General features: G+C 39.2%; 1 protein-coding gene across 2 annotated transcripts in view; it reads right to left on the bottom strand.

Moving 5' to 3' along the window:
• Positions 1-16,842, bottom strand: part of LOC121389516 (mdm2-binding protein-like) — a 46,321-nt gene that overhangs the window by 8,490 nt on the left and 20,989 nt on the right. For both annotated transcript variants that reach the window (XM_041521168.1, XM_041521169.1), the window contains 7 exons: positions 15,957-16,077; positions 13,311-13,613; positions 11,690-11,857; positions 10,464-10,595; positions 9,952-10,040; positions 5,525-5,616; positions 1,521-1,742 (listed from right to left, as the gene is read on the bottom strand). In XM_041521168.1, coding sequence (XP_041377102.1) covers positions 1,521-1,742; positions 5,525-5,616; positions 9,952-10,040; positions 10,464-10,595; positions 11,690-11,857; positions 13,311-13,613; positions 15,957-16,077 — 1,127 coding nt within the window. The remainder of the gene's footprint in view (positions 1-1,520; positions 1,743-5,524; positions 5,617-9,951; positions 10,041-10,463; positions 10,596-11,689; positions 11,858-13,310; positions 13,614-15,956; positions 16,078-16,842) is intronic.

The raw sequence follows: 16,842 nt of genomic DNA, 5'->3' as shown, positions 1-16,842 counted from the left end.
GTCTGTGATGTACTAATACTAATGTTCCCCGTCTAACAGTCTGTGATGTACTAATACTAATGTTCCCCGTCTAACAGTCTGTGATGTACTAATATTAATGTTCCCCGTCTAACAGTCTGTGATGTACTAATACTAATGTTCCCCGTCTAACAGTCTGTGATGTACTAATACTAATGTTCCCCGTCTAACAGTCTGTGATGTACTAATACTAATGTTCCCTGTCTAACAGTCTGTGATGTACTAATACTAATGTTCCCCGTCTAACAGTCTGTGATGTACTAATACTAATGTTCCCCGTCTAACAGTCTGTGATGTACTAATACTAATGTTCCCCGTCTAACAGTCTGTGATGTACTAATACTAATGTTCCCCGTCTAACAGTCTGTGATGTACTAATACTAATGTTCCCCGTCTAACAGTCTGTGATGTACTAATACTAATGTTCCCCGTCTAACAGTCTGTGATGTACTAATACTATACTTTATAAAATGTTTAAAGGGACATACCCTTGTTTTCAAACACTAAGGTATATTTTGGATTATTCTAGCCGTTTCTGATAACTGAAATCAGATTTTACTTAGATTTTATGGTTTAGATTATCAGTTTCTGTACATTCAAAGTGTTTTTGATCATCCTGGTATTTTTAATATCACAAAATGCATTTCTCATATTTTTTAAAATGCACGTGCGTCTGAGAAGTAACAGTCATGGAGTCGACTTTTAGTCTATTTTTACAGGGTATTTCACCATTTCAAAGTCACAGTCTCATGTTTCATTCTATTGTAACTTTGTCCAAATGTGTTACAAGTTTGTAGAATAACTAAACTTTGTGTTAATTTTCCTGGGTTAAAACTAGGGTCTCTCCCTTTAAACTTTGTTTGTTTGGGTTTTTTTTTATCAATAATTCCAGTAAGATATTCATTATAAACAAGTTTTGCTAATGTATCTTGAACAATGTTTTTACAAACTGCACGTAAAAATAAAACATCTTTGTTATTTTCAGATCAGTTGTCTTTTTGTTTCTCTTTTTTTCACAAGTAAGCCAAACCAGAATTACACAAAAAAAGCTACCCTTTCCTTTTTGCGGCTATGAAGTATAGTTGTGGGGCACTGATTGGGATGAGGGAAAAACCTCAACTCTGCTGAGGGCAAACACTCTACTGCATACTATCACGTTAATTCTGACCCCACTTGGAATGAAAAGCTAAAAGTTTGTTTTGTTTAACAACACCACTAGAGCACATTGATTTATTAATCATCGGCTATTGGATGTCAAACATTTTGCAATTTTGACACATAGTCTTAGAGAGGAAATCCCTACCCATTTTTCCATTAGTAGCAAGGGATCTTTTATATGCACTTCCCACAGACAGGATAGAACATACCACGTCCTCTAATATACCAAACATGGTGCACTGGCTGGAATGAGAAATAGCCCAATGGACCTACTGACTGTGATCAATCCAGAACCAACCGCTCCTCCACTTGAAACGAATGCAAGGGAGACCTTATTATAATACCTAACACTTAGGTCTTCAGTATTCCAAGCAGTCTTCAACTTTCTCGACGATTTCCTGCTGGGAGAAAACCGATGTCCAATTCTCTTGGCCCGACTTGTGATCACCGAGGACCCAGGTTTGTGTACAGATGAACAAAACCCATGCGTCTCCTGCCTCTGGAGTTTGTCTCGTACCTTAGCATAGTGCTTTGATTGCTGCTCGTCTTTCCGGTCTCGGTTGTAACTGAAATGAATGAAAAAGCTTTAAAGAGACATTCTGGAGTTTGCTGCAATGTTTAAGATGTTATCAACTTAGTCGGACTAACAGACTTTTTAACGATTGTAATTACATATAACATATATTTTTCTGCACAAAATATTAGTGGCTGTATATTAAACATGTTTCTGATCGTTCTAATATTTGTACTAGGTTAAATTTTATTTTGTTTCTTTTCAAAATCCAGTTTGGGTTTCTTAGAAATATTAAGACGACCAGAAATACTGATATTCTAAACAAGAAAATATATTTAATATGCAAGTTTAATCCTAGAACTATTTTATTAGTAGGAAACATCTTACAATGGCGCAAACTCAAGAATGTCCCTTTAAAAAACAGTTTGTTCTGAATTTCCTGCCATCGTTAAGATGTTTTTGTCTAACAGCCTTAAGTTAAAAGTTTGTTTTGTTAACGACACCACTAGAGCACACTGATTTATTCGCTATTGGATGTCAACCATTTGGTAATTTTGATATACATTCTTAGAATAAACCTGCTACATTTTTCCCCCATTAGTAGCATGAGATCTTTTATATGCTCTTTCCGACACACAGGTGAGCACATAGCACAGTTGTGGTGCACTAGCTGGAATGACAAATAGCCCAATGGGCCCACTGATGAGGATTGATCCTAGACCGACCTAGATTCTAGATCAGGTGAGCACATAGCACAGTTGTGGTGCACTAGCTGAAATGACAAATAGCCCAATGGGCCCACTGATGAGGATTGATCCTAGACCGACCTAGATTCTAGATCAGGTGAGCACATACCACAGTTGTGGTGCACTAGCTGGAATGACAAATAGCCCAATGGGCCCACTGATGAGGATTGATCCTAGACCGACCTAGATCCTAGATCAGGTGAGCACATACCACAGTTGTGGTGCACTAGCTGGAATGACAAATAGCCCAATGGGCCCACTGATGAGGATTGATCCTAGACCGACCTAGATCCTAGATCAGGTGAGCACTTTAGCACTGGGTTACATCCCACTCCCGTTTAAACTAAAATGACAGACACTAGTTTTTAAACACTACGTTTATGTTTCACTATTAGATCTGATTTTGACAGTTGAAATCCGAGATTACTTACATTCTATTGTTTAGATTATACATGTTGATACATCCGAGTGTTCGTGGTCATCCTGCTGTTTGCAATAACACGAAATACATTTTCCATAATTCTAAAACCTCGCATATCTTTGAGATGCAAGGGCTATAAAGATGAGATCTTCTATATTAATTTTATTGTAATGTTCTACAGATGTGTTACAGGTTTCTAGATCAAGCAAACCTAGCTGAAACTAATACACACGGTATCTACGGCTTTAACACCACCATTAGAGCACTTTATTTTATTGTAATGTTCTACAGATGTGTTACAGGTTTCTAGATCAAGCAAACCTAGCTGAAACTAATACACACGGTATCTACGGCTTTAACACCACCATTAGAGCACTTTATTTTATTGTAATGTTCTACAGATGTGTTACAGGTTTCTAGATCAAGCAAACCTAGCTGAAACTAATACACACGGTATCTACGGCTTTAACACCACCATTAGAGCACTTTATTTTATTGTAATGTTCTACAGATGTGTTACAGGTTTCTAGATCAAGCAAACCTAGCTGAAACTAATACACAAGGTATCTACGGCTTTAACACCACCATTAGAGCACTTTATTTTATTGTAATGTTCTACAGATGTGTTACAGGTTTCTAGATCAAGCAAACCTAGCTGAAACTAATACACACGGTATCTACGGCTTTAACACCGGCTTTAACACCACCATTAGAGCACTTTATTTTATTGTAATGTTCTACAGATGTGTTACAGGTTTCTAGATCAAGCAAACCTAGCTGAAACTAATACACACGGTATCTACGGCTTTAACACCACCATTAGAGCACTTTATTTTATTGTAATGTTCTACAGATGTGTTACAGGTTTAGATCTAGATCAAGGTATCTAAAACACCACCATTAGCACTTTATTTTATTGAAACTGTGTTAAGGTTTCTACAAGCAAACCTAGCTGAAACTATCTACTACGGCTTTAACACCACCATTAGAGCACTTTATTTTATTGTAATGTTCTACAGATGTGTTACAGGTTTCTAGATCAAGCAAACCTAGCTGAAACTAATACACACGGTATCTACGGCTTTAACACCACCATTAGAGCACTTTATTTTATTGTAATGTTCTACAGATGTGTTACAGGTTTCTAGATCAAGCAAACCTAGCTGAAACTAATACACACGGTATCTACGGCTTTAACACCACCATTAGAGCACTTTATTTTATTGTAATGTTCTACAGATGTGTTACAGGTTTCTAGATCAAGCAAACCTAGCTGAAACTAATACACACGGTATCTACGGCTTTAACACCACCATTAGAGCACTTTATTTTATTGTAATGTTCTACAGATGTGTTACAGGTTTCTAGATCAAGCAAACCTAGCTGAAACTAATACACACGGTATCTACGGCTTTAACACCACCATTAGAGCACTTTATTTTATTGTAATGTTCTACAGATGTGTTACAGGTTTCTAGATCAAGCAAACCTAGCTGAAACTAATACACACGGTATCTACGGCTTTAACACCACCATTAGAGCACTTTATTTTATTGTAATGTTCTACAGATGTGTTACAGGTTTCTAGATCAAGCAAACCTAGCTGAAACTAATACACACGGTATCTACGGCTTTAACACCACCATTAGAGCACTTTATTTTATTGTAATGTTCTACAGATGTGTTACAGGTTTCTAGATCAAGCAAACCTAGCTGAAACTAATACACACGGTATCTACGGCTTTAACCACCATTAGAGCACTTTATTTTATTGTAATGTTCTACCACCATTAGAGCACTTTATTTTATTGTAATGTTCTACAGATGTGTTACAGGTTTCTAGATCAAGCAAACCTAGCTGAAACTAATACACAAGGTATCTACGGCTTTAACACCACCATTAGAGCACTTTATTTTATTGTAATGTTCTACAGATGTGTTACAGGTTTCTAGATCAAGCAAACCTAGCTGAAACTAATACACACGGTATCTACGGCTTTAACACCACCATTAGAGCACTTTATTTTATTACAGGGACATACCCTAGTTTTTAAACACTAAGGCATATTTTTTACTATTAGAGCAGTTTTTGACAACACAAATCATACTTTACTTGCAAGTTATTGTTTATATTATTCATTTCTGTACATCCGAAGTGATTTTGGTCATACTGGTGTTACTAATATCACAAAATGTATTTCTCATACTTTTAAAAACGCAAGTGCGTCTAAGAAGTAACAGCTATGGAGTTGATTTTTAGTCTATTTTTAGAGGGTATTTCACCATTTCAAAGTCACAGACTACTGTTTCACTCAAATGTAACTTTATCCAAATGTGTTACAGGTCTGTAGATTAACTAAACTTAGTGTTTATTTTGACGGGTTTGAAACTAACGTCTGTCCCTTTAATAACTGGCTACTGGGCTGAACGGTAGGGACTAACAATATAACATCACAGAATGACTTACTAAATGCCGTGATACTGGGACTAACAATACAACATCACAGAATGACTTACTAAATGCCGTGATACTGGGACTAACAATACAACATCACAGAATGACTTACTAAATGCCGTGATACTGGGGCTAACAATACAACATCACAGAATGACTTACTAAATGCTGTGATACTGGGGCTAACAATACAACATCACAGAATGACTTACTAAATGCCGTGATACTGACAGTCTTTACAGTCGGGCCACTTTAAGCTGGCATCACTCTTGTTTGATACCTTCTTGAACCTACAGCTTGACTGCTGTAAAATGAAACACGACAACAGGTTTATTAACAACAGGAAAAACTGCGATCTTAAAGTTAAAAGTTTGTTTTGTTTAGCATCACTAGGGCACATTGATGTACTAATCACTAGCTATTGGATGTCAAATATTTATTAATTCTAACACACTGGTTTCAGAGAAAAACCACTACACTTTTCTATTAGGAAGGAAATATTGTATTTAACGACGCACTCAGCACATTTTATTTAAGGTTATATTGTGTCAGACATATGGTTAAGGACCACACAGATACTGAGAGGAAACCCGCTGTCGCCACTTCATTGGCTACTATTTTAAATTAGCAGCAAGGGATCTTTTATATGTACCATCCCACAGAGAGGATATCACATACCACGGCTACCAAATCCTTTGATATACCAGTGATGGTGCACTGGCTGGAGCGAGAAATAGCCCAATGGGCCCACCAACGGGGATTGATCCCAAACCAACCACGCATCAAGCGAACAGCTTTTGATATATCAGATGTGGGGCACTGATTGGGATGGGGTAAAAAAAAAAACACTCCGAGAATGGATCCACCAAGGAGGTTTCATCTAATGACCCGAACACCTGAGGTGAGCACTCTACCAGTTGAGGGGGCCCAGTGGTAAAAAAAAAACAATCCGAGAATGGATCCACCAAGGAGGTTTCATCTAATGACCCGAACACCTGAGGTGAGCACTCTACCAATCGAGGGGGCCCAGTGGTAACAAAACAACAATCCGAGAATGGATCCACCAAGGAGGTTTCATCTAATGACCCGAACACCTGAGGTGAGCACTCTACCAGTTGAGGGGGCCCAGTGGTAAAAAAAAAACAATCCGAGAATGGATCCACCAAGGAGGTTTCATCTAATGACCCGAACACCTGAGGTGAGCATTCTACCAATCGAGGGGGCCCAGTGGTAAAAAAACTACAATCCGAGAATGGATCCACCAAGGAGGTTTCATCTAATGACCCGAACACCTGAGGTGAGCACTCTACCAATCAAGGGGGCCCAGTGGTAAAAAAAAAACAATCCGAGAATGGATCCACCAAGGAGGTTTCATCTAATGACCCGAACACCTGAGGTGAGCACTCTACCAATCGAGGGGGCCCAGTGGTAAAAAAACAACAATCCGAGAATGGATCCACCAAGGAGGTTTCATCTAATGACCCGAACACCTGAGGTGAGCACTCTACCAATCGAGGGGGCCCAGTGGTAAAAAAACAACAATCCGAGAATGGATCCACCAAGGAGGTTTCATCTAATGACCCGAACACCTGAGGTGAGCACTCTACCAATCGAGGGGGCCCAGTGGTAAAAAAACAACAATCCGAGAATGGATCCACCAAGGAGGTTTCATCTAATGACCCGAACACCTGAGGTGAGCACTCTACCAATCGAGGGGGCCCAGTGGTAAAAAAAACAACAATCCGAGAATGGATCCACCAAGGAGGTTTCATCTAATGACCCGAACACCTGAGGTGAGCACTCTACCAATCGAGGGGGCCCAGTGGTAAAAAAACAACAATCCGAGAATGGATCCACCAAGGAGGTTTCATCTAATGACCCGAACACCTGAGGTGAGCACTCTACCAATCGAGGGGGCCCAGTGGTAAAAAAACAACAATCCGAGAATGGATCCACCAAGGAGGTTTCATCTAATGACCCGAACACCTGAGGTGAGCACTCTACCAATCGAGGGGGCCCAGTGGTAAAAAAATAACAATCCAAGAATGGATCCACCAAGGAGGTTTCATCTAATGACCCGAACACCTGAGGTGAGCACTCTACCAATCGAGGGGGCCCAGTGGTAAAAAAACAACAATCCGAGAATGGATCCACCAAGGAGGTTTCATCTAATGACCCGAACACCTGAGGTGAGCACTCTACCAATCGAGGGGGCCCAGTGGTAAAAAAACAACAATCCGAGAATGGATCCACCAAGGAGGTTTCATCTAATGACCCGAACACCTGAGGTGAGCACTCTACCAATCGAGGGGGCCCAGTGGTAAAAAAACAACAATCCGAGAATGGATCCACCAAGGAGGTTTCATCTAATGACCCGAACACCTGAGGTGAGCACTCTACCAATCGAGGGGGCCCAGTGGTAAAAAAACAACAATCCAAGAATGGATCCACCAAGGAGGTTTCATCTAATGACCCGAACACCTGAGGTGAGCACTCTACCAATCGAGGGGGCCCAGTGGTAAAAAAACAACAATCCGAGAATGGATCCACCAAGGAGGTTTCATCTAATGACCCGAACACCTGAGGTGAGCACTCTACCAATCGAGGGGGCCCAGTGGTAAAAAAACAACAATCCGAGAATGGATCCACCAAGGAGGTTTCATCTAATGACCCGAACACCTGAGGTGAGCACTCTACCAATCGAGGGGGCCCAGTGGTAAAAAAACAACAATCCGAGAATGGATCCACCAAGGAGGTTTCATCTAATGACCCGAACACCTGAGGTGAGCACTCTACCAATCGAGGGGGCCCAGTGGTAAAAAAACAACAATCCGAGAATGGATCCACCAAGGAGGTTTCATCTAATGACCCGAACACCTGAGGTGAGCACTCTACCAATCGAGGGGGCCCAGTGGTAAAAAAACAACAATCCGAGAATGGATCCACCAAGGAGGTTTCATCTAATGACCCGAACACCTGAGGTGAGCACTCTACCAATCGAGGGGGCCCAGTGGTAAAAAAACAACAATCCGAGAAGGGATCCACCAAGGAGGTTTCATCTAATGACCCGAACACTGAGGTGAGCACTCTACCAATCGAGGGGGCCCAGTGGTAAAAAAACAACAATCCGAGAAGGGATCCACCAAGGAGGTTTCATCTAATGACCCGAACACCTGAGGTGAGCACTCTACCAATCGAGGGGCCCAGTGGTAAAAAAAAAACAATCCGAGAATGGATCCACCAAGGAGGTTTCATCTAATGACCCGAACACCTGAGGTGAGCACTCTACCAATCGAGGGGGCCCAGTGGTAACAAAACAACAATCCGAGAATGGATCCACCAAGGAGGTTTCATCTAATGACCCGAACACCTGAGGTGAGCACTCTACCAATCGAGGGGGCCCAGTGGTAAAAAAAAACAACAATCCGAGAATGGATCCACCAAGGAGGTTTCATCTAATGACCCGAACACCTGAGGTGAGCACTCTACCAATCGAGGGGGCCCAGTGGTAAAAAAACAACAATCCGAGAAGGGATCCACCAAGGAGGTTTCATCTAATGACCCAAACACCTGAGGTGAGCACTCTACCAATCGAGGGGGCCCAGTGGTAAAAAAACAACAATCCGAGAAGGGATCCACCAAGGAGGTTTCATCTAATGACCCGAACACCTGAGGTGAGCACTCTACCAATCGAGGGGGCCCAGTGGTAAAAAAACAACAATCCGAGAATGGATCCACCAAGGAGGTTTCATCTAATGACCCGAACACCTGAGGTGAGCACTCTACCAATCGAGGGGGCGGGACGTAGCCCAGTGGTAAAAAAACTACAATCCGAGAATGGATCCACCAAGGAGGTTTCATCTAATGACCCGAACACCTGAGGTGAGCACTCTACCAATCGAGGGGGCCCAGTGGTAAAAAAAAAACAATCCGAGAATGGATCCACCAAGGAGGTTTCATCTAATGACCCAAACACCTGAGGTGAGCACTCTACCAATCGAGGGGGCCCAGTGGTAACAAAACAACAATCCGAGAATGGATCCACCAAGGAGGTTTCATCTAATGACCCGAACACCTGAGGTGAGCACTCTACCAGTTGAGGGGGCCCAGTGGTAAAGTGCTTGCTTGATGTGCGGTCGGTTTAGGATCCATCCCCGTCGGTGGCCCCATTGGGCTATTTCTCGTTCCCGCCAGTGCTGCACAAGTGGTGTAACAAAGGCCGTGGTATGTACTATCTGGTCTGTGGGATTGTGCATCTAAAAGATCCCTTGCTGCTAATCGAAAAGAGTAGTCCATAAAGTGGCGACAGCAGGTTTCCCCTCTCTATATCTGTGTGGTCCTTCACCATGTCCGACTCCATATAACCAAAAATAAAAACGTGCTGAGTGCGTCGTTAAATAAAACCCCGCTACATTTTTCCATTAGTAGCTTTTATATGCACCATCCGACAGACAGGATAGCACATACCACAGCCTTTGATATACCAGTCGTGGTGCACTGGCTTTGACGATAAATAGCCCAATGAGACCACTGACTGGGATCGATTTGATATATTGATATTTTCTAACAGGATTACCACAAAAATTAAGCAAGTCTGAAGGGACATGATTTAACACGAAAACAGGACGCTTCCACCTACCTGCCTCACTGGTGACAGTTTGTCAATGGCAGCGTTACCATCCGGATGAAAACATCGCAGAAAATCAGAAGCATCAACCAGAGTCGAAGCTGAAAAAACAAACAAAAAACCTAAAATCTTAGAATTTCTTTCTTATTCAATTCATTTTAATTGTACCAATATTCTACTTTGGACAACACACAGTAAAATACAGATGATATCAATATATATATATATATACATACATACATACATACATACATACATACATATATATATATACATATATATATATATATATACACAGAACTTTACATACGCTGTTTTCGCTTTCTATTTATATTGCACTCATTTATTTTGCTCAAGAATATATACCATGAGACCAGTACACACATATGCAACAAGCTACAGTGTTAGTCAACACAACAGTAGAACAACAAGATTTTGTCATGTGGTCATGTGTGCAAAACCAAAGTGAGGCCAGAAAAATGTTGCTTGGTTGTGGTAGGGCCATAACTAGATATGAGTCTTACCTTCATCTGGGTGTATCGGTGAGGAGAGCGCCACACTGTCGGAAGACTGAAAGCGACGTAGCGTTCGTTTCTGATTCTCTCGGTACTGTAACGCCAACCTCTCTGGCCATTCTGCAGGATCCACGTCAAAATCTAAACACACAACATAAAGTAATAAATATGCATTCTAAGAGTATTGTTAAAACTATACATGTCTGATTTTCTTACACATGTCAGATTTTCTTATCTCCAAAGTTCAAGGGCCATAAAGTTCTGTGGAATAAAATGGATAAATAGCCATGAAAGTTAAACTTGTTCTGTATCAGTACTTGATAAAGCTATACACAAAATCTCTGTTCAATATCTCACAGCATTGTGAAAACAAATTGGACACACAAACACAGAAACACAGGACTGAGATGAAACATGTAGGTAATGTAATGTCCTTTAAAGTGTTAACTATATTGCAATACTCAACCCCTGCAGTTGCGGGCAACGGCAACCGGCAATCCCGTGGAGTTTTTAGTTCTCCAAAACACTTTTTTGTTGCTGCGGACTATGTTAAAAAAATATTTTCAACTGCTTGTTTTTTGCCGTGGATGTTTTCTTTAATTGCAGGGGTTGAACACTTGGGCCTAGATCGTAAAACAAGAAACCTAGTGACATTAAACATACACACCACAATTCCCTGTGCTGTATTTTGTGTAGCAGCTTAATACATAATTCAGTTTAGGAAATTTAAATAAGGAAATGCCTTTCCAAATCATCCATTGATGATTACAAGTAGTAGAGTATTTAAATATCTTAACGGTTTGAAATCGCTTGTCATAATCAAGGTCGACGACAGTCACTCTTTGCAGCCTTGTTTTGGCTTCATACACAATAAATATAACATATCCAACGTTGACCTTAAATAACAACTGTAAATGTGGTATGCTACCAGCTAAATGAGACTATGCTTTGGTTTATGGATGAACAACTCAAAATGTTTGTATATATATATTTGCAATATGTTCCAGCCAGTGCACCAGTGTATCAAAGGCCGTGGTATGTGCTATCCTGTCTGTGGGATAGTGCATGTAAAAGTTCCCTTGCTACTAACAGAACCAATTTAGTGGGTTTCCTCTCTAAGATTATATGTCAAAATGACCAAATGTTTGACATCCAATAGCCGATGATTAACAAATTGATGTGCTCTAGAGGTGTTGTTAAACAAAACAAACTTCAAACAAAACAAACAAACAAACCCAAGACTGGCGATGGAAGTTGTAGATCAGTCTCCAGGGTAACAGTCGACTCGACCAGTGGACAATCCTTCAACACTGCAGACAGAAACTCCTCCTGAATGTCGTTTAGAAACTCAAACAGCTGGTGTTTTGACAACACTGTCGACTCACCGTTAGCTTTTAACTTTTCTAAAAATAGAGATCGTATCAATGAAGGAGAGAGAGAGAGAGAGAGAGAGAGAGAGAGAGAGAGAGAGAGAGAGAGAGAGACAGCTGGGCGAACTTTATTAGTCTAGTTGACACAGGTAACTATATTTTACTGCTCTGTTGTAACTGAAAGGTATATGTGGCATTCAAGTATATAATTATGTGTAATCTTGTTATGCTTAGTGTGGGAAGGACAGCTGGTAATCTAAGTCAGACCAACTAAAGTAAACTGTAGGCATCGCTTACCCAAAATTTATGAATAGTTATAATATCTATAACTGGTAATCCTAGTCTCATGACTTGGTCAGCTGTAGGTTATTGGAATAGTATTAGTGTGGGAAGGACAGCTGGTAATCTAAAGTCAGAATGACTAAAGTAAACTGTAGGTGTCTCTTACCCAAAATTTATGAATAGTTATAATATCTATAACTGGTAATCCTAGTCCCTAGTAGGTTATTGGAATATTGTATGTTGGGAAGACTGAGGATAATAATTCATTATTCTAAGGTTGGTTACTGTTTTAACTGCGAGGGGTAACTATATCCCTAATTGCCAAGTGATCAAGTTTAATGTGTGGTGCTCAGCCTAGAGGTGGTGTGACACCGGTTGTAACAGGCCATGTAAGTATTATAACGCTTACCTGGTATTTTATAATACATATTTGAAAGTAAACTTGTGTTGTTGTCTTTCTAGTGAATTTTACGTTGATTAATAGGAAATATATATATATGATCTTGTTCCCTGAATACTTCTAAAGCCAAGCCACTTGGGTAGAAAGCTACCCGTTACAGGGAGATCTATAGTTATAGGTTGAAATATTTGGAGAAATATTGTTGCACTCGCTGCAGGTTTCTGATTCTGTTGCCGGGCAACTGAGTTGTGGAGCAGTTGCCGGTAACGACGTTGGAAGCTCCAAGACACTTGCCTACAATGAATTATTTTAGTTTTGTTTTATAAATATATTAGAATGTTTGTTTTGTGGGATTTTTTTTTTTTTTTTTTTTTGGGGGGGTATGGTTTAATAATGTGGGACACATATACAAAACAGAACTAAAATGCATAATATTATTAATGCGAATAACACAAACTGACATTTTCCGATTAATATTATGATCGCATTAATTTCAGGATCTACAGTATATTGTCAGGAGAAGTCTAAACTATGTTTACCCAGCCATTCTTTCAGCTCATCCACCTGCAGTTTAATCAGTGAATTGTAAAAGTAAAAAGGATAGATTACTCAGATTACAACGGAGCAAAACCCAGGACGTCCAAACCATAAGAGAGAAGGAAAAAGAAGGAAATTACAGTCACGTGACCGGGACAGGAAGAGATACGCAGTAGAAGAATCTTAGGCCATCCCATTGGCTGTTGTATCCTTAGGGTAATATGCACTAGTTTGAGGACAGGTGATGTTGAAAAGAAATATGTTTACCCAGCCATTCTTTCAGCTCATCCACCTGCAGTTTAATCAGTGAATGGTGCATCTCTTGTAGCATCACATCACTCAGCTGTGGTAAAGTCTTAATAAACTTGCTGAGGTCAAAGTTCATGTTTCCCTTAACTTTGCAGTGATCGGATAACACACGACGAGTTCGGCTAAATCTGAACATTTCAGCATTTATGTCTTCTGGGTTTGTAATCACAACAGCTTTGAGACAACGGACATCTGTTTCAGCGTGTTTCATCAACAGAAGATGGACGTATTTGGCTTGTGGAAGAATCTCTTCGTCAACCTCTGTAAAACAAAAGACAGGAGTATTTTTCTATAACACCCGAGCACATTCTTAACCATTTGTAGTAGTAGTAATACTTCTGTTTATTGTTTCACAGGAACATGACACTCATTTAAAACCCGGAATACCCAGCTTTTTACTACAAATAATAACAAAGTACACACTTGATACTGATACAAATGAGGGGCGGGACGCAGCCCAGCAGTATATAAAGCGCTTGCTTGGATGTGTGGTCAGTTTGAGATTGATCCCCGTCGGTGGGACCATTGGGCTATTTCTCATTCCAACCAGTGCATCACGACTGGTATATCAAAGGCCGTGGTATGTGCTATCCTGTCTGTGGGATGGTGCATATAAAAGATTCCTTGCTACTAATGGAAAAATGTAGCAGGTTTCCTTTCTAAGACTATATGTCAAAATTGCCAAATGTTTGATATCCAATAGCTGCTGATTAATAAATCAATGTGCTCTAGTGGTGTCGTTAAACAAACAAACTTTAACTTTAACTGATAAAAATACCATTGCAGACAAATTTTGCAACAGCTTTTCACAGTGGCAATGTTGATTGTCATTGAGAATTTCGACTTAAGCATGGTTATCTTAAAGCAATGTTGATTGTCATTGAGAATTTCGACGTAAGCATGGTTATTTTAAAGCAATGTTGATTGTCATTGAGAATTTCGACTTAAGCATGGTTATTTTAAAGCAATGTTGATTGTCATTGAGAATTTCGACTTAAGCATGGTTATCTTAAAGCAATGTTGATTGTCATTGAGAATTTCGACGTAAGCATGGTTATTTTAAAGCAATGTTGATTGTCATTGAGAATTTCGACTTAAGCATGGTTATCTTAAAGCAATGTTGATTGTCATTGAGAATTCCGACTTAGCATGGTTATCTTAAAGCAATGTTGATTGTCATTGAGAATTCCGACGTAAGCATGGTTATTTTAAAGCAATGTTGATTGTCATTGAGAATTCCGACTTAGCATGGTTATCTTAAAGCAATGTTGATTGTCATTGAGAATTCCGACATAAGCATGGTTATCTTAAAGCAATGTTGATTGTCATTGAGAATTTTGACTTAAGCATGGTTATCTTAAAGCAATGTTGATTGTCATTGAGAATTCCGACTTAGCATGGTTATCTTAAAGCAATGTTGATTGTCATTGAGAATTCCGACGTAAGCATGGTTATTTTAAAGTAATGTTGATTGTCATTGAGAATTCCGACTTAAGCATGGTTATCTTAAAGCAATGTTGATTGTCATTGAGAATTCCGACGTAAGCATGGTTATTTTAAAGCAATGTTGATTGTCATTGAGAATTCCGACTTAAGCATGGTTATCGTAAAGCAATGTTGATTGTCATTGAGAATTCCGACATAAGCATGGTTATTTTAAAGTAATGTTGATTGTCATTGAGAATTCCGACTTAAGCATGGTTATCGTAAAGCAATGTTGATTGTCATTGAGAATTCCGACTTAGCATGGTTATCTTAAAGCAATGTTGATTGTCATTGAGAATTCCGACTTAAGCATGGTTATCGTAAAGCAATGTTGATTGTCATTGAGAATTCCGACTTAAGCATGGTTATCGTAAAGCAATGTTGATTGTCATTGAGAATTCCGACGTAAGCATGGTTATTTTAAAGCAATGTTGATTGTCATTGAGAATTCCGACTTAGCATGGTTATCTTAAAGCAATGTTATCTTAAAGCAATGTTGATTGTCATTGAGAATTCCGACGTAAGCATGGTTATCTTAAAGCAATGTTGATTGTCATTGAGAATTCCGACTTAAGCATGGTTATTTTAAAGTAAAGTTTGTTTTGTTTAACCACACCACTAGAGCACATTTGAAGTACTAGTTATGTGGAACTGGTTATGACAGAATAAACACTAAATACTTGATCAAAAATCAATCTTATGACCCATGGTAGCTCAGTTGAGTGGTCTCGTTGTTTAGGAGGTAGACTGCCGTTGCTACCTGTTCATTACATCATTTCATTATCAAAGGTGGTATGTGATGTCAGGTAGTATGTAACACTGCATGCATTCCTCCTTGTGACGTCATATATATCAGCTGTGAGCAGGGTCTTGATGTCATGGTACAAAAATAAAATGCAGTGAATTTTACAACTGTATTAAAAATGTAAGTATAAATATGTATGGCACTCGTCCTTTTGTAGATTTTTTTTTTTTGACACTTGTCTCAAGAAAAACCAATCCTTGGAGATCGCTAAATCTTGTTCCAACAATTGATTTGTTTTTTAGACAAAAAGACTCGTGCCAGAAACTATTATTTGATGTCATTAGCGAAACTGAAAACCCCCAAACTATTCTAACCTTGAATGTTGGAAATATCAGCCATAATGCCTCCCTTCCAGCAGGATGTACTCAACATCTTGTCAGCACATTTTGGAATCGAGTCGGGCTGATACACCGCAATCCGAGCTAGGAGTCCAAGCTGAAATTTCAGACAATTATTTATCACAAAGCAAAATGTATGTAAGTAAATGTATACATTGTTCTTGTTTTTCACCATTTACAGACGTTAATGCTGGTTTTACTGTCACAAACTGAGTTTTACCAGCGACGTTATATGTAAAGTGAAATAGAATACGAGCTGTAATTCATGTCAAAGAATCAGCTGAAAGGTTTTGGTTTAAGACTGTTAATACTATTCTTTGAAATGATATTTTGTCACATCATGCACAACTAAACAAAATGCTTGATTTGTAATAAAATAAATGGTTTTATCAGTGGCATGCACTGGTAACTTCAAAATTAAAAGACTTTCAAAGACTTTTACCTGCCATTTTCAATGACTTCAAAGACTTTTACACAACAGTCAAAAACAATAAAAAAAATACCAAATCAGTTTGTTTACGTTGCTGTCCATGGCAAAAAATTTAGCTGTTTTACATACATCATGACAGATTAAACCTTGTAACTGGAAAATATCAAATGCATGCAGCTGTAAAAGATATCATCATTGCTTTGGCTATGATTTGTGAGAATTTAAAGACTTTTAAAGACTTTTATTACAATTCAAAGACTTTTAAAGACCTAAAAATCATTTTTTCAAATTCAAAGACTTTCAATGAAGTTAAAGACGGCTACGAACCCATGTTGATGCCATCACTGCCATTGTAAAAAAGCAGCACGTGTCCCACATTTCAACTTTGTCATGGCAATACAAAGGCAATACAAAGGTAATACTGACAGAAAA

This window comes from Gigantopelta aegis, chromosome 14, assembly GCF_016097555.1.
Source record: "Gigantopelta aegis isolate Gae_Host chromosome 14, Gae_host_genome, whole genome shotgun sequence".
Taxonomy (NCBI): Eukaryota; Metazoa; Mollusca; class Gastropoda; order Neomphalida; family Peltospiridae; genus Gigantopelta; species Gigantopelta aegis.
The sequence above is the reverse complement of the archived record's forward strand: the minus strand, read 5'-3'. Positions and strand labels throughout refer to the sequence as shown.